The sequence below is a fragment of the Camelina sativa genome, chromosome 11 (genome assembly GCF_000633955.1).
Source record: "Camelina sativa cultivar DH55 chromosome 11, Cs, whole genome shotgun sequence".
In the NCBI taxonomy this organism is placed as follows: Eukaryota; Viridiplantae; Streptophyta; class Magnoliopsida; order Brassicales; family Brassicaceae; genus Camelina; species Camelina sativa.
In genome coordinates, this window is record NC_025695.1 from 45,596,594 (window position 1) to 45,620,846 (window position 24,253).

General features: G+C 31.0%; 3 protein-coding genes and 1 long non-coding RNA gene across 4 annotated transcripts; 3 read left to right on the plus strand and 1 right to left on the minus strand.

Moving 5' to 3' along the window:
- Positions 7,406-7,955, minus strand: LOC104726598. Its single transcript, XM_010445488.2, has one exon. The coding sequence runs from the start codon at positions 7,874-7,876 to the stop codon at positions 7,427-7,429; it is 450 nt and encodes a 149-aa protein (XP_010443790.1). The 5' UTR covers positions 7,877-7,955; the 3' UTR covers positions 7,406-7,426.
- On the plus strand, positions 11,210-15,837 carry LOC104726599 (putative respiratory burst oxidase homolog protein H). The gene is made up of 13 exons (XM_010445490.1): positions 11,210-11,761; positions 11,964-12,126; positions 12,220-12,382; positions 12,467-13,270; positions 13,397-13,495; positions 13,793-13,908; positions 14,005-14,107; positions 14,229-14,335; positions 14,492-14,651; positions 14,751-14,924; positions 15,035-15,163; positions 15,368-15,446; positions 15,540-15,837. The coding sequence occupies exons 1-13, from the start codon at positions 11,308-11,310 to the stop codon at positions 15,647-15,649; spliced, it is 2,661 nt and encodes an 886-aa protein (XP_010443792.1). The 5' UTR covers positions 11,210-11,307; the 3' UTR covers positions 15,650-15,837.
- On the plus strand, positions 17,315-18,597 carry LOC104726600. Its single transcript, XR_002033982.1, has 3 exons — positions 17,315-17,528; positions 17,650-17,896; positions 18,565-18,597. It is a non-coding gene; the product is annotated as an uncharacterized LOC104726600 (long non-coding RNA).
- LOC104726601 (laccase-17) lies at positions 21,755-24,236 on the plus strand. The gene is made up of 6 exons (XM_010445491.2): positions 21,755-21,947; positions 22,024-22,175; positions 22,262-22,506; positions 22,592-22,720; positions 22,801-23,787; positions 23,882-24,236. The coding sequence occupies exons 1-6, from the start codon at positions 21,756-21,758 to the stop codon at positions 24,010-24,012; spliced, it is 1,836 nt and encodes a 611-aa protein (XP_010443793.1). The 5' UTR covers position 21,755; the 3' UTR covers positions 24,013-24,236.

Here is a 24,253-nt window from a genome sequence, read left to right on the forward strand (position 1 = left end):
CTCCCAAGTGGTTTGGTTTCTATTTAAACAGAGAGCAAAGGAGAAGCCAGAAGCTGACATCATTGATCGTCATCGTTTAGTCAACTGACTTAACCGTTGACTTCTTTTGACTGACTATTAAAAAAAGGAATCTAAAATAGCCTGTCGTTTTCACGTTGTTTCTATCTCACTCCCTCACCCGCTATTATTTCGTTTATTTTCTTCATACATAATTGAATCTAATTAACATGTATCATACAAAGTTGAATTTGGATAACTGAAATGATAATTATTTTTTCATGTACCAGGCCTTTAATTGAAAACAAAAATCAAATTCTTATTTTTAAAAATAAATAAATATATGGGTCATTGTTTAATATGCTATCGATTATAAATACAAATAAAGAGAGCTAGTAACAATATAATTATTATAATAGAAAAAATTATTCTATTGAAATTTTCGATATAACATACAGTATTTATAATTATATCAATTTAAATTCCGATATAACATATTTATAATATTTAAAAATTCAATATAAAATTTTGTTAAAATGTATATTTTTGAATCTTTAGTCACTATTAGTAAAAATATAAAAATAAAACCAAAACTCAGTTTTTTTTGCAAACCTTATAGTTAAAAGTTTTAAGTTGTTTATTATTTGTGTGTAAAAATAAGACATATATTTATTGTAAAACGGAAGGAATAATCATTTCTTGAACAATATACTGATATTCTCCTAAACGATTGTGTTTTGAACTGAGCAAGCCCTTAATTAAAAACAAGAACCAACTGTTGTTTAATTAATTTTGTAGTTAAATAACATCCCGTGCAACATTCTTAACAGCAAAAGAACAATGTAAAGAAAAAATAAATAAAAAAATAAAAAATAATAATAATAAATAAAGGAAAGACACGACTTAGCTTTTTTAGCTCGAAATATAGGAGAGACAAAAAGATGGTTAAAAGCATTATTTCACGCAAAGCCATGTGAGCAGCACAAATCTACTTTATTGCCTAATTAATCAACATTAGTTAATTAAAGCTCAAATACTTTGATGTGTTTTAGTTTTATGTTCACATTAGATAGGTATTTAGTCCGGTCCGGATGATATAAACCAGACCAAAAACCAGCAAACACGACAATTGCTCTGGGGTTAGCCAGATTTTTTTGAGAATCAAATCGAATTAGGTAACACAACGAAGAAATATCTCAAATGAGTCTACCCTTAGGGTAAATTATAGAAATATTATTTATATAGATATTTGTTACTTTATGATTAATTACATTCGAATAGTAGGATTACTGCATATATTACCAATATATTGTAGGAACACGTTTTAGTCAGTCACTAAATCGGCCTACTCATCATCATTATCACCATAATACCTCATCTCTCACTTAAGATCAAAACTACTTCTAATTTTCCAGTCAAAGCCACAGTTTCTCCATAATTAGGATACATAATCCACTTATCCACATATTAGATATTAGCCGTGTTTTATAAATCTCCGCCTAGCATTGATTACGCCTCGTAAAATCGTTAGGCCCACCCTCTCCGCCTCGATTAATGACTAATCTCCGCCTAGTATTGATTATCCGATTATACTGTCTAATCCGATTAATTCCCGCATAATTTTGTATATACCGATTATTTTTGGAGCCAAATATAAATCAAATATATATATTTTTATTATTTAGACATTTAAATTAAGAGTTTATGATGTTTTACAATAACTAATGTACAAACTTTTAATTAAAATTATAATTTGTTTTCTTAATATTACGTTTTTATGTTTTTATCGTAATTTTAAAGACAATACTATAGCTTTATATTTTATTTGATATTTTTCTTTTCACATAAACATAATTATACATATATTTAGTACTATATATTTTTAATTTATTATTAATTTAATAAAATAACCCAAAAACTAATCCTCGATTAATCCCTGTTTAATCTCCGATTTTCTCGCTAGGCGCTAGGGCCACCCCAACCGCCCGACTAGCGCCTAACGATTTCTAAAACAGGGGATATTAGTAAGTAATATTGAATGGATTTATCAAATTCTGTCCGGTTGAACCCATCCTAAAATGTTTTGAATCTTTTGATCGTCCCAAAATCCCCCCCCCCCTGAATTAGGGAAAATGATTTTTCTTCTTCGTATATATTATATATATATATACATTGGACATATACATATACATATGGGTCCGTTTGATAAATGTATTTGAAGAATTTTTTTCCTTGGAGATCACTTCGCTGCGCCAATATAGTTTTATTTTAGGTATGGGGTAAAAGGTCCAACGAGAGCATCTTTTTCATGTAGAAAATATCGGCTCTGTAGGTCCATCAGAATCATCGAAATTAAATATAGCTTCATATTTCTTATATTAATCACTATTCACTCTTTTCTTTTTCTACAAACGTATATACATTTTTCAATTTTTATAAAACATATATTATGTGTTATATTAGATCTGTGTTTGTTCCATATCCGCAACTCTTATTCTAAGTATCTACCAGTTTTTTTTGCAAACATTTTGAAGGCAACGTAACGTTGCAGTCTTGCAGACATTTCAAAACTTCAAATACAAGTCTATTTTCTCTACATTGTGATCCCCACATAATGAGGAGACATAAGTAATAATTCGCAATCGTTACGAGGACATATAGGATCTCGATTCCTACAGTGGATAGATGTACAATGGGACTAAACAGAAAGACATTTTGTGTATCCTTAAGGGCAAAATCGCCCACAAGTTGATGGGAAAGGTCATGCAAAAGCAAAATCTATAGATCAATCGATGGTTACAAAGACTTTTTCTATTTGGTGGTAAACTTTGTTGCATAATGTACCATAAACTAAACGTTTCATGATATGGTTGGTTCATAACTAGTTTCGAGTTTTAACGATCCAATGAGAATTTGTTCTTTTTGTATTTAATAATTCATCTTTTTTTTTTTTTTTATCACCACTGGAGCAAATTATTGGTTTTACACTTTCGCAAGTTTCTCTATCAGTTCAGTAACCCACTTTGGTTATTTGACACCCAACAATTTTAACTAGTTGTAGTTTCACGAAGGTCAACGGTTCAGGAAAACAATGACAGAATAGGGGAAATATTCTAATGTTTTATTCTTATTATTAATGAGATTAAATAAATAATTATATGTGAAAAACACACTCATAATATATATAAAAATAAAAATAAAACACACACACACACTCATAATACTCATAAAATTGAAATTTGATATAATCATGTGAAAATTTCGCTACAACTACATGATGAAAAAATCACGGTATAACCAGGAAGTTTTGGTAGTGTTGGTTATGTTGTATATTATATATATATATATATATATATATATATCAAAGAAGAGTATATGTTTCATGCATGTCCGTTTGTCTTGACCTAGAGAGTGTGTTTAATGTCGAAGGCATTTAGTTGCTATAACCACATGCAAGTCCGTAGACATCCTGATTTCGAATCTACGATCCCCGCTTTACTTGGGTAATTCCGTTATAATAAAAAGGGTCAGCGGGTCCGGGATCATAAAATGGAAGATGGTTTTATTTTACAATATATTAGTGGCAATATGCAAATTATATAGTTCATGCCTATAGAAAGCAATGATAATAGCATAAATGTAGGCAATGAGTACACAAAGAGTTTGTGATCAAAAGAAATGAAATGTGTAGGGTTACTTCGTTCTTGGTTGAAAGAAACTAAAGTATGTTCATGACAAATCAAAGAAAGACGGTGTGATTTAGATGTTTTTAAGTGATCCCATCATTTTGTTTTTGTTATTTTCTCTAATTTTTAATTGTTAATTAGGACTCGTGCATGTGTTTCTATGCGTTTGTCTAATCTTTTGGAAAAGCGAAAAAGGTCAACAAGCACAATAGTTTCTCCACCATTTTTTTTTTTTTTTAGTTTCTCTACCATTTTTTTTTCCATTTTGTTGTTTTACTCTGTCGTTTTCATATATCGATTCACGTTAAACTTTCAAACTTTGGATTCTTCGTTTTTTTTGTTTCCTTGGATTTCATTTTCATCATACAAAAATTTTCAGATTAAGAAATATCTATTGATTTCTTGTTTTGATATTTTATACTATTAGATTATGAATCGAGTTTAATCCAACATAGCCTACTACTATAGACGTACAGTTTTTTTTTTTCCTTTTTTTTTGTCAACAAATAAACGGACAACTATAGAAATTATGAATTGCAAAAATAATTCTTATTTTTTTGGATTAACTTAAATTTTGGCCAAATTTATGCATATCTATGAAATTTATGAAAAAATCCATCCTAAAATTTATGAAAAAAGAACGTACGTTGTCCTCACTCCTCACCATACGCAAACAGCTAAGCTATGATAAAAGAGTAAAAACAATAACAACAGCACATAAACAAATTCACCGAAGTTAAATAACATGCTTAGTAATTCTCACAATATCGGCCACGAGACGAAGATGATAAGCAGATTGTTTTTTGTTTTTGTGTTTTTTACAATTTATTCGGCTATGTGGTTATAAATATAGAATGATAGAATGATATTTACTTGGCAAGGCAGTTGAAAACAATGTAAAACGACTGTTTTTTAGTGTACATGATATAAACTTATAACTCTATATATTACGTTACATTAAATCCGTCACACACTCACACCACAACTTTTTTTTTTTTCTAACAATTTGAATAACGTAATTTCGTATCTCTTGTTTTAACCCTATTTTTTAAAATATAATTTTGATGATACAGCGTGCCTAAATAAACAAATATTGGCCATCCCTCCCTGATCTCGATGAACTTAATTGCTCACAGTTAGTATAATTAATATGTAAATACCGCTTTTATATTTTGCTTTGGATGCTATATGTAAAAATGAGTGGATGTACATGTCGAATAGGATCTATATTGGGCTAGATAGGGTGAAGAACAGGATGAAGAAATAACTTTCCAAAATAGGTAAAATGGGTTAGGCTTTAAAAGTAATGATATTTCTTTTAATTTGGTAAGTCAACGGGATGGGTTTGTGTTTTTAGTAGGTAACCAAAATCATGAAACCAGTTCTTTTTACTATCGATTTGTGTTGACCAAGCTTTTTGAACAAATAACAGAAACATACATAACTTAAACGATTAGTACACACTAAACACGTACATACTGGAAAACATTAGGTTAAATCCTTTAAAATTTGAACAAAATAAGTTTGTTGACACGCAAATTTGTGTCATTTAATTACAACATTAACTAGTTATAACCGCCAATTCTATTTCCAAAATCAGTTTTATTAATCTTTAGATTCTTTACAAGTTACGAGATATGATTTACAACGGATCGACGTACAAAACTATTTGTCAGAAAAACCTAATACGGGCAACATTCATCAGACTATGGTGGACAAACTCATTTGCAACAACTTGAGCTCCTAACATAAACTCTATAAAAAGCTGAAGATCAAATCCAAAATTTAGTATAAACATGTTAAATTTGATCATCGAGTAGACCATATACTTTCTAAATCTTGGCTTCGGTTTATGATTCCAATTCATCCTAAAACATACTTTTTTTTTCCTGATATGTATATTTTAGAGCAATATCAAATTAATATATTTAGCAACTAATAACTGAAATATATCGAGACGATTCTTTTTATTGAAAGCACTAATTCTTGTCAAGTACATACACAAGAGATCAACCTCAAATATTCAAATCAATATCAAGATTTGAAGGGAGAAAAAAGAGAGGTGCGAAGTTGACTAACAGTGACAAAGAAAGATTAGTGTGGCAAAATGCACCTTCTCTAGCCAAGATAAGCCTTCCCCATCACTGTCCTTTTCTTCCTCTTCCCTTTCCTCACCTTTTTAGTACTTAATTTTATCTATTTTAATTAATCTACCAAAGTCCGTATGTTTTCTTGTGTAAAATAACTAAAATAAATAAATAAAAATAGAAATAATTCAGTGAGGTGAGAATCTGAGAAACAGTTCTTAACACACAGGATTGAAAAATGTATATCAATTTTATTCCCATCTATTGTTTGTAAATCGTTCGCTCGTATGGGGTTCCATTTGCCAAAATAATACCTTTTAAACATATTTTAAGTTTTAAAGAAAGTATTAAATTGTAAAACAAAATTGTCAATTTATTTTCTTTTCTTGTAATTATTTGAAACACTCGAAGTAAAGTTGAAGAATATCAAGTCTACTTGATTCTGACTGATAAAAACGTGGAGGAAAGTCAACTTAGATCTGACCTTATAGTGGTTGGTTATATTTGTACTCTTTTAATTTCTAATATGTAAATATACATATTACACAAACACATGCATACAAAAAAAAATACAAGTGTAAAAAATGAAATTTTATGTGTGCAGCATGATATTTGATAGTTGTCTACCGCATTTGATAGTAATTTGCAAGTTTATACATGGATAATTGGTTCAACGACGATATTAACACAAACCACTAAAATATTTTTTTGAAACTTTAAAAATGTGAAGTGTTATTAAATTTAGTGTAAGAGACCCACAATATTTTGTTAGTCATATGGTTGAATACATCAAATTAAAGTTGTATCTTTTTCTCTGGTAAATAAGATATCATTTTCTCATTATTTCTGTTCTGAAATAAAGTATAGTTAAGTGTTATTTCAATTTTAAAATATTTTTGATATAAAACACATAAACTAAGTTCAAGTCAAAATCTAGAACAAACTAACAAAAGTACTTTATTTTAGAGGTCTAATAAAAATGTATACATATTATATAAATTTGTGTGGAAAAAATGTAAAGTTTTGGGCTTTCTATTTGACATGACAAGTTGATTTTGCGTTAAAAATGCATGTAACAGATTTTGACAACATCCACTATCATTATATCTAAAAAATAAATTTATCGTCTTTATATGTATCAATATTTCTACATACAGATACAGTATATAGAGTTTGGCAAGTTCACACTAGCTTCTGTGAACATAAGAAAGCCAACATTATTGGAACTAAAAACATAATGCTTGCGGAACATAAATAACACTTTATAATTTTGCTTGCTATTCGTTCAACACGGTAATTGAAAATAAAAAATATCACACCTTATAAATCAAATTATAGACCTTTTGGGGTTTGGTCGTTAATTAACTTGATGTCTTCCAGAGTTTAAATATGTGCCTACATGCAATCCATCCAAGTTACCCAAACAACTCATTTCTAAAATTTGATCTAGTAATTTATCTCACCCTGAGATTAGCCGGTTACCCAAGTTAGATGCACCTTACATAAATTAGATGTTTAATATTGGAACACAACAAATGTCATAAACCTCATCGTTAATTAGTGTTTAATTAACCAAAATGTTGACAAACTATTAGAGGAAATTATAATCTTTGAAATGATTAATGAACCCGAAAATATAAAAGGATCAATGAGTTACTAATACCAAATGATCGGAAAAATCTTGTCCCAGATTCTCTTGTTGTTGTTCCAACGGTAAAATCCATCGTCTGTGACTACAACGAAACACGAGTTTTTACACTCCTTAGCATCCTTGTCCGCTTCGTACAAAACGTACGGTCTCTCGTGCATCTCGAAATGTGCTTCGCTGTAAAACGTTCCTACGCAAGTCGTTGGCTGCCACACTCTAGATCCCGCCACCTTCTCATCAACGGTATCATTGCCAGCTGTGGTTGGGATCTCTATCAACGACTTTTGACCCAATGGTACACGTTTCGACAGCTGAGGGGCAGGGTGGCACGTGACGAAGACGGGAACATCACCACGTGTCTGCAGCTCATTGGACACGATAAGATTGGCGGCACGGGTGGTTTCGGACGTAGAAAAGAGCATCATGGTCATGAACGAGACCATTATAAGAGTGTCCATGGTTTTGATTTTTGTGTTGAGAGAGTATATTGTCGATTAATTGGAAATGGATCTTCGATTTCTTAAATATTCACTACGTTTTTTTCTTTAATGGTCGTATAAATCTGACTACGTTTTTACTCAAAGATGATTAATAGCTATCTTATATAATAAGATAAAGTTTTTGTAACTTTGTCTAACAATATGACATTTGGCACTTTACTTTTGTACATATGTCATTTTTATTAATTTTAAATTTAACATTCTATTTTTTATTTAACTTTATTTTATTTGTATCTTATGTGGTGTGGATAGAAAAAGTATCTTATATAGTAAGAGAATATTTTTTTAACTTTGCCTAACAATGTGACATTTGCCACTCTACTTTGTGACAAATGTCATTCTCATTACTTTTAAATTTAACATTCTATTTTTATTTGACTTTATTTTATTTGTATATTATGTGATGTATAGTTTGTTAAAAAAAATAATTGTTGTATAGTTTGTTTTTTTAATTTTTTTCAACATTGTTACAAAAATATATTCCGTCCATTTTTTAGTTTTAGCATCTAAGATATTTCATAATGAAATCATAATTGTTTTATCTTCCCATGAAATAACAGAAAACAATAGTTTCAAAATTAATTTATTGTTAATTATACTATTTATTTTCAAATGATTAGAAATAGAGAAAATTTATAGAAGAAAAAAATATTTATATTAAATTTGACACACTTTTATTTTCATGAATTTTATGTAAAATTAATTAGACTTAGAGTATAAGATATTTGTTTTGTGATATCGTTTCAATAAATTATTTTAAAATTGATTTATCATATTATAAAATTATTATTTGTTGTTAACTTTTACTTTTATATATGAAAATAAAATTAATATACAAGACAACATAATTTATCTATCAAAGTAAGGTCTTACACCTTTTTTTCTTAGAATACTTATCAGTTTTTTTTTCTAAAAAAACCAAGCTATAAATAAATTAAATTATCTTAATTATTTAACGAACATACAAAATTTAATTAACTTTACTGTAACTAATTGTCCTATTACTATAAAATGGTTTCATACATTTCAAAGTAAAAACTGAAACTAAATTAATTTCTGATAGACTAATTTAAAAATATAAAAGAGTTTCCAATATATAAAAAACTTACATTATATTCAATAATCATATATATTGTAGTAAAGACACAACTCAAATTTGTATTTAATAGTAATTTATAAGTTACAGTTTGATTGTCTTTAAAACATATGTACTATAAAAAACATAATGGTATCATAACATAATTGCTTAATAACCCTATGATATAACAGAAAACAATAATTTCAAAAATTAATTTATTGTTAATTATACTATTTATATAAAAAATGATCAGAAATAGAGACAATATATAGAAAATAAAAAAATATATTAAATTTCACACACTTTTCTTTTCATGATTTTTTATAAAAACTGGTTAAACTTATAATATAAGATATTTTTTTTGTGATATCGTTTTGATAAATTATTTTAAATTTGACTTATCATATATAAAACTATTTTTGTTAACTATTACTTTTAGATAATGACAATAAAATTAATATATAGGACAACATAAAATAATCTATCAAAATAATTAAGTAAGAAACTTACATTTTTCTTTGTAGACTACTAATCAGTTTTTTATTTTCCAAAAAAGAAAAAAGATAAAAAAAATATAATTTATCTTAACTATTTAACGAAAATACCATATATAGTTGACTTTGCTATAAGTAATGATATTATTACTATAGTAACATACTGTTTCAATAATTTCAATAATATATTGTAATCAAAAAAATTTAGTAGTATGTACTTTAACTTTTCTATTTTTCATGAATCTTCTATGAAACACTATATAACATATACTAGGTAACAACCCGCACTATGTGCGGGATAAATCTATGCAGATAAAATTAATATTATGAGTAAAGTTATTATCAAGGATTTAAAATTTGCTTGTATATAAACCAAATATATAATCTGTGAGATTACGTTTAGATCAAACTACTATGTATTAACTAAATATATAATCCGCTCTTTCTTCAATCTATGCAAGATTTTTTATTTTGTTTAATTTTGTGTGTGTAAAAATATGTTTCACCCGTAAAATATTATAACAATTGTATTAAATAAGTTAATTGCCTATAATAATGATTATTGTGATAATTTTATTTTGGAAAATTTAAATATGTGAATAGTAATCAGTTTTTTTAATAGGTGAATAAATGCGGGTTTTGAAAATGTTTTAGATCTAATAATATTAGAATAATTAATTATGTTATAAAAATGATTAAAATATATTTTAAAATTAAAATGTTTGATTTTTTTAATTGAAAAGGAATATTCTTTAATCATTCAATAGCAGTTATGTGTAAAAAAAAATATCCATAAAAATGAGAGCAATAAATTTATTGGTGTTTCGAGCTCTCTAACTACAACATATTAGCATTTTCTTGAGAATGCTTCTCTATTATTATATAAGGGATAAATTATAAATTGTAGTTAAACCGTAGTATTATGAATATTATTTTTAAGACATGTATTAACAATTATAAATGTACTTTTTATATATAATTAAATAGAAATTTATATAAAAAATCGTGTCGACTACTTTGTAGTATAATAATATTCAGTTACGATTAGACTTAAATAAAGTGAGTTCAGTCTATCAAAAGCCTGTTTTAGGCCCAAAAAAACTTGGGGTTGGTCCAAGTCTTGGAATCTCACTTTCATCCGGCTTGGGTTCCGAGGACTGATCTATATTGGCCCTGTGTCACTCTCTGATCTCTCAGGCACCCATGATACAGTATAGCTTTCCGTTAATGGTATAAATTTTATCTTTAAATGAGGTCTAAACTTTTTTAAGAACTGCTATGAACTCTTCTGCTTCTAGGGATACATACTACACAGTTTTGCGCTCACTTGCTTGCTTTGGTCAGCCATTAGAGCAAACACTTCGACTAGTATTTTTCTTACTTGAAAAAATAATAATAATATAAGAATCATAGTAACTTGGTAACATATTTTGTAAATATCATATGCAGTTTAATTTTAATTGAATATCATGAACTTTCTAGTAGCACTAAGTCAAATTCAGAAGTTTAATTCTTTTAATAGGTCTTTGATTGGTCTGTGTGTGTTTGACCTCAAAAAAATTGCTTTCCTTAGAACTTTCTATTTTTAGTAAACTTTTCATGTGTCTCGCTTCCCAACTAAATAAACTAAACACAAATGTTACAAACGACACAAAAATCAATGCCTCTCCCCCTACTTTTTCTCCTTCTCATCTAATAATTCTTTCAAACCAGAAAAAAAAAACGTTTAAAGAAACGACAAGATAGAAGAATTATAAGATCTCCGACGATCCTTGGATCAGCTACCGGTGCCGGAGAAAGAATAAATATAAATAACTATGAAAAATAATACTCCTACCGAGGATTCGACAAAATGGATGTTAGAGAGTGTAGAGATCGATCCAATGGGTGACGGTTCTTCTAAAGGACCCGACATTAACCTCAACAAGAACGAAGGTTTTCTGAAGAAGAACGCGTCAAGAAATCTTGGTGTGGGATCGATAATCCGATCGTTGAGCGTTTCAAACTGGAGAAAGAGCGGTAATCTCGGGTCTCCGAGCACAAGGAAAAGCGGGAACCTAGGGCCTCCGACCAATGCGTTGCCCAAGAAGACAGGTCCACAAAGAGTGGAGAGGACAACATCTAGCGCCGCTAGGGGACTTCAGAGCTTGCGGTTCCTTGATCGGACGGTCACCGGACGGGAACGTGACGCATGGAAATCGATTGAGAACCGGTTTAATCAGTTCTCTGTTGACGGCAAGTTGCCCAAAGAGAAGTTTGGCGTCTGCATTGGTAACCAACAGATATATTATATGTCAAAATCAAAAGACTAATATCTACATTAAAAGGACAAATATTCCTCGTGATTTTTTTTTTTTGTTAACAATAATTCTTTTCTAAATAGGTATCTTCATATTAAATTATTGTTGGAAATGTGAACTCAAATTGTTTGTTTAGAAAAAAATGGATTAATGTCGATGGTATATATTACTAGGAATGGGAGACACAATGGAGTTTGCGGCAGAAGTTTATGAGGCATTGGGACGGAGAAGACAAATAGAGACTGAAAACGGTATCGACAAAGAACAACTGAAGCTGTTTTGGGAAGACATGATCAAGAAAGACCTTGATTGCCGTCTTCAGATTTTCTTCGACATGTAATTTACTTAATCTTATATGTTTCCATATATTACATATATATCCAAATGCGGTTGATTAATTTAACCATTGTGGTTGTGGTTGTTATTTAGGTGTGACAAGAACGGAGATGGTAAGCTCACGGAAGAGGAAGTGAAAGAAGTCATAGTCTTGAGCGCCTCCGCGAACCGCCTCGGGAATTTGAAAAAGAACGCTGCGGCTTATGCGTCTTTGATTATGGAAGAACTCGACCCTGATCACAAAGGATACATAGAGGTTTCACTTTCTCTTTATATTTTTATATCCCGATAAATATATTGAAGGTTATGTTCTAAATATTTCATTGTTTTTGTCTACCAGATGTGGCAGTTAGAAATACTATTAACAGGAATGGTGACAAATGCTGATGCTGATAAGATGAAGAAATCGCAAACTCTGACACGAGCGATGATCCCAGAGCGGTACAGAACCCCGATGAGCAAATACGTTTCGGTAACTGGGGAACTGATGCATGAGAACTGGAAAAAAATATGGGTACTCGTCTTGTGGATCATTATTAACGTTTATTTATTCATGTGGAAGTACGAAGAGTTCATGCGAAACCCTCTATACAATATCACCGGACGCTGTGTTTGCGCTGCTAAAGGAGCAGCCGAAACGCTTAAACTGAACATGGCTCTGATTTTGATACCAGTATGTAGAAAAACCCTAACGATCCTTAGGTCAACGTTTTTGAATCGCGTCGTCCCATTCGACGACAATATTAACTTCCACAAGGTGATTGCATATATGATCGCTTTCCAAGCTTTGCTCCACACGGCACTTCACATCTTCTGTAACTACCCTAGGTTAAGCTCGTGCTCCTACGACGTGTTCTTGACGTACGCGGGATCTGCCTTGGGAAATACGCAACCGAGTTATCTAGGTTTAATGACGACTTCAGTGTCGATCACGGGAGTTTTAATGATTTTCTTCATGGGATTCTCATTTACGCTCGCGATGCATTACTTTAGAAGGAACATAGTGAAATTGCCTAAACCGTTTAGCGTTCTTGCTGGTTTTAATGCGTTTTGGTATGCTCATCATTTGTTGGTTCTTGCTTATGTTCTTCTCATCATCCATGGTTACATCCTTATCATCGAGAAGCCTTGGTACCAAAAGACGGTAATTACGTTCAATTTCTTATATTTAACATAATAAATCGTTCGCACAAAAAAAAAGTAACATAATAAATTTCTGCATTTCAATCTTATCTTTTTTTTTTTTTTGGTAAATTGTATTATAATGAAGACATGGATGTATGTGGCCGTACCGATGCTGTTCTACGCGAGTGAGAGGCTTTTCTCACGTCTCCTACAAGAACACAGCCACCGTGTCAACGTTATTAAGGTAACAAACAAAAGCTATATAAATATGTTGCCTTGATTTTATATAATTAATCACTAGGTCATCCATTTAGAATTTTGCATCTATGATTTTATATATTACACAAAAAAAATTATTTTGATAAAAATCATAGGTACACTAATAATACATAAATTGATTAATCAAATATTTTCAAGTTACAATTTGAACATTGACAAAACTATAACATTTCTGAGTAATTTATATTATCGAGTGTTTCTGTTCCTATATATATATATATATTAATTTGTTTGTACATTTTTTTTTTTCCTTTCATCACAGGCTATTGTATATTCGGGCAACGTTCTTGCACTTTACGTGACCAAACCTCCCGGGTTCAAATACAAAAGTGGCATGTACATGTTTGTCAAGTGTCCTGATCTGTCAAAGTTTGAATGGTATTCTAATTAATAATTGAGTAAAAATAAGTTAACTGATTGGTTTTTATAAGGTAAACTAAATAATGATATTCCAATTATCTCCTTATTATTTAGGCATCCATTCTCCATCACTTCCGCACCAGGGGATGACTATTTAAGTGTCCACATAAGAGCCTTAGGAGATTGGACTACTGAACTTAGGAGCAGATTTGCGAAGGTAATCTTTTTCGCCACTCTTTATTTGTTTAGTTAAATATTTTTTTATAGCTGCGATATTTTAGTTTTATTTCATTAAATTTTAATTTAAGTGTAAACTGATTAATTTTGATTATATATAGTCATGCGAACCCACTCAAGCAGCTGCTAAACCTAAACCAAACAGTCTTATGAGGATGGAAACAAGAGCAGCGGGTGTGAATCCTCACATTGAAGAATCACAAGTCTTGTAAGTGAATACTAAACAATAATCACCAATTAAATGCTTATTATTTTGCAAGAAGATGAGTGTTTGTTCACATAACCACTAGTGTTTTCGAACTGATTACTGTCAGAAAAAAAACAAAATAAAAAGTTGATCTGAACGGGTCATCTTTTGTATCAGATTCCCTAAAATTTTCATCAAAGGACCGTATGGAGCTCCGGCACAAAACTATCAAAAGTTCGACATCCTCTTACTAGTTGGACTAGGGATTGGGGCAACTCCATTCATTAGCATTTTGAAAGACATGTTAAACCATCTAAAACCTGGGATTCCCAAAAGTGTAAGTTGTATAAACTTTTTTGTTCATAAATTTCTGTGAGTTTGAATATAAAGGAAGATAATAAAAATGGGGGTCTACTTTTTGACATTGGAACATCAGGGGCAAAAGTACGAAGAAAGTGTAGGAGGATCGAGTGTAGCAGGTGATAGTGTTAGTGGTGGAGGAGGCAAAAAGTTTCCACAAAGAGCATATTTTTTTTGGGTGACAAGAGAACAAGCTTCATTTGATTGGTTCAAGGGAGTTATGGATGACATTGCCGAATTTGATAAAACCGTAAGTTTATTGTTTCATTTTTCCTTAAATTCTTTTATGAACTGCCACAACAAAATAATAATTTTAACAGATTTTCTAAATAATATTTGTAATGTTTTAATTTTTGGCAGCATGTGATAGAAATGCATAACTACTTAACAAGTATGTACGAAGCGGGAGATGCAAGATCTGCCCTGATCGCCATGGTTCAGAAACTTCAACATGCAAAGAATGGTGTTGATATTGTCTCCGAAAGCCGTGTAAGTTCTCATGTTTTTTGATTAAATACTAAACAATTATAATAGTTGTCCACTTTAAATTCATGTTGAAGAAAACATATAATCATTTTGACTTACAAGGAGATGCCACTAATGACATTTTGTTAACGTTTAGCACTCTTTAAGAAGTTACGTGTATCTCAATTATATAATTAATCAATTTTCATTATCCCCAAAACAAATCAGATACGAACACATTTCGCAAGACCTAATTGGAGGAAAGTTTTTTCTGAATTGTCAAGCAAACACGAAGCTTGTCGAATAGGTAATTACTATCTTAAATAGTTAATATCAACTTTTTGTTTTTGTTTTTAAATCTCTATGAACATCAATAATTATTAACATGTGTATTTTTCAGGTGTATTCTACTGTGGAAGCCCAACATTGGTTCGACCACTTAGAGAACTTTGTCAGGAGTTTAGTCTCGAGTCATCCACTCGTTTTACTTTCCACAAGGAAAACTTCTAACCAAAATAATCTTAAAGAAACAGATTTTGCTTATCCTCAATCAGTTCGGGAATAAATTAAAGACCATATATATGCAGGATGTAATTAGTTGGTGAGATAATGTAAAGTAATTAACGAAGTGAAAAAATGTATAGTAACATTTTAATTAAGCAAATCTCAAGTATTGTTTATTTTGATCCATTTGCTTTGACGGGGTTTTTGTAGATATATTTTTGTGATGAAAATATATGCGGCAATTGTTTAGAACAATTTTTATATATTAAGTTTTGTGAACTTGTGATTGTTATCTTTTCTTTGTCGAAATATTAGAAATTGAGAAAATCTCACAAATTTATGCACAAACACTTTTATGCATTTTAGCAATTTTAAATTTGGTTTTCTAGATTATTTCTCCTAAATCAGATAAGTGTATGGTTGATAATTAGAAAACTTGCTTAATCAGAATATGGATGATCGAATTTATCTTTCTTTTAAAATTTTGATACTTTAAACTGGAAAATGAAATTATAAATTGCAAGTTTACTACTATAATATGTCTATATAAAAGTATATATATTTTGGGTTTTGACTTGTAGTTTTCTCAAGTTCAGAACTATATATATATATATAAATTTAAATGGAACCTGTGGGAGATCCTCAAACGTAAATAATCATCTTTCAAGCACAAAATTCTGAATCTGATAATAATTATAATAGTTGACATCCTTAAAACACTATCAAAATGGAGTGTTAGCCAAATTTTTCTAATGAAAGCGGAGTAGAGTAGGTAATATATGATAACGAAGTGTACAAAAGAGTCTAAACTAGATACGCATGGATAAATTGTTAGTTTTGGACCTTTCGTACGCATGGATAAATCATGGAACTTTCCACATTATTGATATTTTTTCATATAACATGGATTCTATACGATTTTACAAAGTTTTTTTTGTTTGTTTATTTTGTTAAATTACAAAGATTTATTAAATTAGATAAATTATAATATTTTTTGAGAAAATTGCATTACTTAAAAAAAAATCCGTCTTGCGTATATCATATTACATATATTCTTGTTAATTAAAATAGTCAGGATTTAAATTCACCTCGAGCAAGCTAAACGTACCATACTAGATATTCACCCGCGGTACACTGCGGAGATATATTTTACTTTAATAAATTTAAAAAATATATTTATTGATTATATTACATATATATGTAAACAATATTTTATGTATTTGTTGAATTAACTATAATTATGTAGTGTATAATTTCCATTTACTATATGGTGTGGTTTATTATATATATCCTTAATGTTCATTAAATTTTATTTAGTCAACAAATAAACTATTTTTTTGATTTTTCTATTTCATTTACAGTGTAAAGATAATAGTATTACATAATATATTATAAATTTAAAATATATGAGTATAATATAATTTGAATTTGTATTATTTGTTGTTTTTTTCCTATATCATGTAAGACTTTTGTATTTAAAGTTGTGCAAGTCCATTAATTGGTTCTTATTATGTAACAAATCAATTGATTCTTATTAGTATTGTTTGAAAATGTTAATATTAATAATAAATTAGCTTCTAAAAACAATTCAATGGAAAAAAAAAAGAAGAAAAAAAATGGGCTCGTTCGGGCCCAAAAATATTGGTCCGACTGTCTTAATTGCACGAAAAAAAAAATCTTTTGTGTCTCCACCGACAACCATCGATCTCTTTCTATCTGGTATCCTTATCATCTCTTTCTATCTGGTTTTGTAAACCTGAGTAATCAAATTCCATTGTTATGATTCTTCATCGTTTTAATAGAAACGTACTTCATCCAAATTTAAATTTAGAGCATTTTCATTCTGAGAATTACAGATCTATTCCAAGTAATCCAATTGTTCCAGGTAAATTTTTATGTTCTTTCAGTTGATTTTTATGTTAATTGCTTCCGAATTTGATGTTGGGTTTCCAATGTCCAATCATGTCTGTACTGATAGATGGTAATCGATTGGTGTTGTTAATCAGATTGTAGGTTGTTCTATCATTTTTGGATGAGTTTCGGTGAGGATTGCGTCTAACACTAAATTCATCGATTGATTCTTACTTATCAGATGTGGCTTTCGTTTGAGGACTTTTGTTTTACAATATGATGAGCGTGGCACCTTCAATCCAAGCAATTCATGTTTACAGATTTCCCCTTCAATCTTTACTTGAACAATCTAAGCGGTCCTATCCCATCAACTCTCGGCCGGCTTAAGAAACTCCGTTTCTTGTATGCTCCCTTATTTAACCTCTCTTTCTTTTAATACGTTCTTAATAAGCAGCCTAATTATCGTCTTCAGTTTCCTTGATCGTGTTTGTCTTCCTTAAAAAGCTATTCGTACAAAGTCTTGTTACATTTACCGGAGTCAGAAATTAGTGTGGTGTGGCCAAATATATGCTAAGTCCTTCTTCACGTATGCATGAATCTTTTTACTCTGAAAGAATACAAAAGATGGATTAATAATAGTAAAGTATTGTATCTCGTAAACATAAGAATGAAGGACAAAAGATGCATTAGCATTTAATCTTACCATTGAATCTGACAAAACCAACTCTAGCGTTTCACCAGTGTTTTTGGTGTTTTGACGCCATGAATGGATGACCTTAACTTGAACTCTCCATGCGGTTTTTAAGGGTCGAACATCTTTCAAAAAAGCAAAAGTAGCAGCCATATTGTTTGATTTGTGTAGATGTGATTGCTTATGGAACATAGAGTGTTAGGTTATCCAATTATTTATAGGGAACGTATTAGGTCGAGAACACATTTTTACGATACAAAAAAATATCTTTCTTATGATTGGATTAGAGAGATAATTACGTGATTTGTTATTTATGGTATCTTTATGGGATATTATATATACTGATTTATAATTTTGTTTGGATTGATTGACATGTAAGATACGTAATTGGTGGGGGAAAATATTTGGGTATCAAAAAGTTTCAACACAAATCTCGGATAGGATCGGCGACGTAGGCAAGTAAATCTGTGTTTAATTTGTATTTAATTGTTGAATATAAACATTTAACTCTGTTTCGATTTATTCATATGTAAGATACGAAAATGGTGGAGGAAAATATTTGGATATCAAGAGGTTTCAACACAAATCTCGGATAGGATTGGCGAAGAAGGCAAGTTTATTGATATGTAAGATACGAAATTGGTGGGAAAAATATAAACATTTGGGGGGAAAAAGTTTGGGTTAGCAAGATGTATAAATGAAATGGGCTTGGACCTTGATCTGTTAGTAATGTTTAAATTTTGAACCCAATCCGTTTTTTATTTTTAAAAATTAACTCAATGGCAGTCTTGTAAATAAGTTTGAAATTGAAGATTTATTTCATAATTGTACTTGAAAAATGTATATATAATATAATATATAATATAGATTAATAAAAACGTATTTAAAAAGTCGGTATTATAATATTCCTACGGGAATACTTTTCTCTTATGAAGAAAATTGTGTAAGAAATATTTTCTTTAGGTGTAGTTATACTCTGCTTTTTCTTTTTGACGTTATTAAAGATTGGCTAATCTTTGGCACTTAAAGGTAAAGCATCTTAATAATCATCATTGATCATTTCTATTCAAAGGTTAATAAAAAGAAAGTTGATTATTTTTATACATATGGCTTAGTGATATAATTTTGCTAGTAAGATTTTTTTGAAGTTTTGGTTGCTCCTAATTATTGGTGGATAGACACAATACAATATTACTTTTCAATCTTAACTTTTTTTTTTAACAACAAGAAAAGATTGACTCAAACAAGCCAATTGGAAAAAGAACTCTTAACATATCTATTGTTAGAGAAAACTATTTTTTTTAACAGATTATAACCCTATATAATTAAGACTTTCAACATCAATTTATACATTTTACCGAACAGAAAAGAAAAAATGTTATATAATCTATATAGGACATATATATGACATACATTTGTGCATGTATAGGCATTACAAATATGTATATAATAAGTTAATAACAATGAGCGCGTGGCTGATTAATTACAGTTATCATATGGACACATCACACATGCATATATATTTTACGTACGTCGAACTCTTAAAGTTTTTAGAGAATATTTGTAATTATCACCATCTTTATATATTCACCTAAAAGGTGGATAGTAACTGTCCGCTCAAATATGTACATATATATTCGTATAGGATACGTTCTATACAGTATATGTATACATACGTGCATACATTATATATTTTGTTGGAGCCTTAATCAGAAATCAAGGGTTGGTGTAACCACAATATATATATGAAAAATAATAATAAGAAAAACATGTATTGAAACTTCTTCCAATCTAATTAATCTCTCTTCACATACCAATTAAGTATTCACGTGTATATCGTACGCGTATGTATTCAGTATAAAGAATACACTTCTACGCGTATGTAGTAGTCTAGTAGATCAATAATTAAATCTTTAAATGGTAAGTTTAAGGTATTTAGATAGTTTCTCTAAATTAGAGTTCTTTGAAATTGGTCTAAGGCCTAAATATGTAAAAGTTCATCATATATGTTTTTAGTTTAATGTAATTAGAGATAATTATATAGTCGAAGCCATTATAAGAGATATCAGAATTTCGTTTTCAAATAATATAGGAGATAATTAATTTCCTGGAATTAACCTGTTTCTAAATATAGCTCTCGTGTCACATGCCTAGTCTAGTTAAAACTTAAAATGAATATCTATAACTAAATTTACTGTTTTTATGATATTGATTGTGAGTTACCAACTAAAATATTGTTAAAGACATAATTGTAAAAACCTACAAAAGGTTTGAACTACATACTAATGATGTAAACTTGTGTTTCATCATTATGTCCGATTTTTTGAACATTTCTTTATTGTCTTTTTTCTAGGAAAACTATATATATTTAATTACCGACTTCTCATATATGCAGGGGGATAAGGGATGATAAATTGATACGTACTTTTTAGCAACCTGTCTAGATCATATTTTGATTGTATTTCGACTGTACATTTCTCAATTTTAAAAATTTGAAAGAAGAGAAGCAAAAAGTATACAAATATACATTATATATATATATATATTTATTTATATTTTGTTAAAGATACACATCATTAATTATATACACTTGTTGATTATAAACATAATTAAAATAATTTTTTAATCCGTTCAACAAATAAGAATAAGTTGTGTAAATATGTATGTAAGTATAGAGAGACATGTATATATTAGTGGCATGCCTTTGAGGATACGAACATAAAAGGGAGTTAGGTCACTTGCTTGGGAAATAAAATAGCCAACCTTAATTTGAGGTTTCCTCAACAATGTTCTTATAAAAAAAATGGAAAATCCTTCATGGATTTTGATATCTAACCCTAATCGTGACCTTCTTTGATAGCTACAATCTCCCTCTCCTTGCTTATTCCCCAAGCAATTTGAGCTTACGAATGTTTTGACTAACTCCACCTCTGTTAATCTCTCCTTTAGTAGTTCCCCCACCTACAAATAAAATAAATTAATAAACAAACAGATGAAGTACTTATCACTTATAACATGCTTATAAATGATGAAATGTATTTACTAAAATTTAACCGCTAACCACAAAAGTTACCCTTCCAAAAGAACCCAATAATGCTAAAATTTTGGGTCTAAATAAAACTTAGCCAAGGATCAAATCGAACGATAGTCCTAAACTGCCACATCTGGTCCAAGTTACTTACTTTCTCATGTCAAAATTTGAAGTCTAATATACTCAATGCTGTCAAAGATGCAGCACAGGTAGAGGAACTGTCATATCCGAGAAACTCAAATTGGCAATTTTACATTTCATATCTAGAATCTACGCCATAGTATTGAGAAGGAAACAATAGTTTTTGAGGAAATGAAGAGGGTCAAAGAGTTTGACTTATCTTTGACACCACTCATACATTAGCTGTTCATATAATCTAACAACTAGTCCATATCAAGTTCTTCTGATTACAGGGAGTACTTCTCTACCAATTATCTTTTTGTTTTTTTCTTAAACATTTACTAATTGTTTTTTCTAGCTTTCCTGCTCAAGCAAACACCTAACTCTCCCTTCCTATATATACACTAAAGGTTGAAACAATGAATCCACAATCTACAGCAAAACATAAACAAATAACCGAGGCAGAGTATTCAGTAAACTCACCTGCTCTAACCAAAGCCTCGGGGTCCAAGCACACTGAAATGGCGTTTCAGCTTCTCTTAGCTATTTTCTCTTGTGTTCTTCTTCTTCCTCAACCTGCATTTGGGATTACAAGGCATTATACGCTGGAAGTATGTGAAGATTGTTTCTTCTGTTTATCAGTTTCAAAGGGGATGCAAATAATGATTAAATGTTTCCTTTTCGCAGATCAAAATGCAGAACGTGACACGTCTTTGCCACACAAAGAGCCTTGTTTCTGTAAACGGGCAGTTTCCAGGACCTAAGCTTATTGCTAGAGAAGGTGACCAGCTTCTGATTAAAGTCGTTAATCAAGTGCCAAACAACATCTCTATCCACTGGTAAATAATATTGAAACCACTTGTAGCATTATTAGGAGTAATGTTTGGTTACTGATAGCTGGCTTTGATTCGTGAAAAAATCTCAGGCATGGGATCCGGCAACTACGGAGTGGTTGGGCTGATGGACCAGCCTATATAACCCAGTGTCCTATTCAGACAGGACAAAGCTATGTCTACAACTATACCATTGTTGGTCAAAGAGGCACTCTGTTTTACCATGCTCACATTTCATGGCTTAGAGCAACAGTCTATGGTCCACTTATCATCCTTCCCAAACGCGGAGTTCCTTACCCGTTTGCTAAACCTCACAAAGAAGTTCCCATGATCTTTGGTAAGGATGATGAAGACTAGAAACAGACAGAGACTATGATGAGAGCTAAAAAACATAATAACTGATCTTTATGGTTAAATTGCAGGGGAGTGGTTCAACGCAGACCCTGAGGCAATCATTCGTCAAGCAACACAAACAGGAGGTGGTCCTAATGTCTCTGATGCTTACACGATCAACGGGCTTCCTGGTCCATTATACAACTGCTCTGCCAAAGGTAATAATTGATTCCTACATCTAACTATGATTTAATAAATATATGACCCACTAATCTATGTAACGAATGATGTCAAACAGATACATTCAGACTGAGAGTGAAGCCAGGAAAAACATACCTTCTCAGGCTAATCAATGCTGCACTTAATGATGAGCTCTTTTTCAGCATCGCAAATCACACTGTTACGGTTGTTGAAGCTGATGCCATCTATGTTAAACCATTTGAGACGGATACCATCTTAATTGCGCCTGGCCAGACCACAAACGTCCTGCTGAAGACTAAACCTAGTTACCCGAGTGCCTCCTTCTTCATGAGTGCAAGACCATACGTCACAGGTCAAGGAACTTTCGATAACTCTACAGTTGCAGGAATCTTAGAATATGAACCATCTAAACAGACCAAAGATGCTCACTCAAGGACCAAAATCAAGAATCTTCCACTCTTCAAACCAACACTCCCTGCTCTAAACGACACAAATTTTGCTACTAAGTTCAGCAACAAGCTACGCAGTCTGAACAGCAAAAACTTCCCAGCAAATGTGCCTCTGAATGTTGATCGAAAGTTCTTCTTCACAGTAGGATTGGGAACAAACCCGTGCAATCATAAGAATAACCAGACATGCCAGGGTCCTACTAACACCACAATGTTTGCTGCCTCAATCAGTAACATTTCCTTCACAATGCCAACAAAAGCTCTCCTTCAATCTCACTATTCTGGCCAATCTCATGGAGTGTATTCCCCCAAATTCCCATGGAGTCCCATTGTTCCGTTTAACTACACAGGCACTCCACCTAACAATACCATGGTTAGCAACGGGACAAACTTGATGGTTCTACCTTACAACACCAGTGTGGAGTTGGTGATGCAAGACACTAGCATTCTTGGTGCTGAAAGCCATCCACTTCACCTTCATGGGTTCAACTTCTTCGTCGTTGGCCAAGGCTTTGGGAATTTCGACCCAAACAAGGATCCTAAAAACTTCAACCTTGTTGACCCAATAGAGCGGAACACAATCGGTGTGCCATCTGGTGGATGGGCTGCTATTAGATTCCTTGCAGACAACCCAGGTAAGAGAAACAATAATAAACCAAAGAAACACAGCTTTACATTAGTGTAACCTTAGATGAACAACAATAACCGAGTTTATAAAATGTTTTGCAGGAGTCTGGTTCATGCACTGTCACTTGGAAGTACATACCAGTTGGGGTCTGAGGATGGCTTGGCTTGTTCTTGATGGAGATAAGCCAGATCAGAAACTTCTTCCTCCTCCTGCAGACTTGCCCAAATGCTGAGAATTCTTGCTTCATGATTCAAGTCCTTTTCCTTTTTGTTTCTTGTCTCTTCTTTCTTACAAGCTTCGTGAATTTTTTTCGTTCTTTTCCCGGCCATTTATCGGTTTGACATGAGGTCAATTTCTTTACAATTATTTCTTGTTGCACAGCTCTGTCTTCTGTAAGTGTAGATCTATGTAAACCCCAAATTAATATATATATACACACAATCTAATTTGCATATATTGATCTTACCTTCGAT